This window comes from Penaeus monodon, chromosome 30 (assembly GCF_015228065.2).
Source record: "Penaeus monodon isolate SGIC_2016 chromosome 30, NSTDA_Pmon_1, whole genome shotgun sequence".
Classification (NCBI taxonomy): Eukaryota; Metazoa; Arthropoda; class Malacostraca; order Decapoda; family Penaeidae; genus Penaeus; species Penaeus monodon.
In genome coordinates, this window is record NC_051415.1 from 30,754,305 (window position 1) to 30,754,514 (window position 210).

The 210-nt window shown below is 54.3% G+C and overlaps 2 protein-coding genes across 2 annotated transcripts in view; one reads left to right on the forward strand and one right to left on the reverse strand.

Annotated features, from left to right (window-relative positions):
* The window catches only part of LOC119592701 (cation diffusion facilitator family protein 1-like), a 24,219-nt gene that overhangs the window by 19,979 nt on the left and 4,030 nt on the right, over nt 1-210 (reverse strand). The gene's annotated exons all lie outside the window — the stretch shown is intronic.
* Nucleotides 1-210, forward strand: part of LOC119592401 (E3 ubiquitin-protein ligase TRIM50-like) — an 8,217-nt gene that overhangs the window by 7,019 nt on the left and 988 nt on the right. Inside the window, exon 7 of the mRNA XM_037941223.1 lies at nt 106-177. Coding sequence (XP_037797151.1) covers nt 106-177 — 72 coding nt within the window. The remainder of the gene's footprint in view (nt 1-105; nt 178-210) is intronic.

A 210-nucleotide genomic window follows, 5' to 3' on the forward strand; every position in this document is an offset into this window, starting at 1 on the left:
TCCACACAGTCATTAACTAGTGACTCAAGAAAGACTAACAAATATAGTCAAGTAACGAATCGAAATAACCCTGAATGAAAGCTGAAAAGTGGCGCTTCCTTCCAGGTTTGACGGGATAAGCGAGCGAGGGCAGCCAGGGACCTACATCCGCGGGGGGGATTACCAGGGGAGGGGGGGGCTCGGGGGGGAGGCGCTCATGGATGGCCTGGA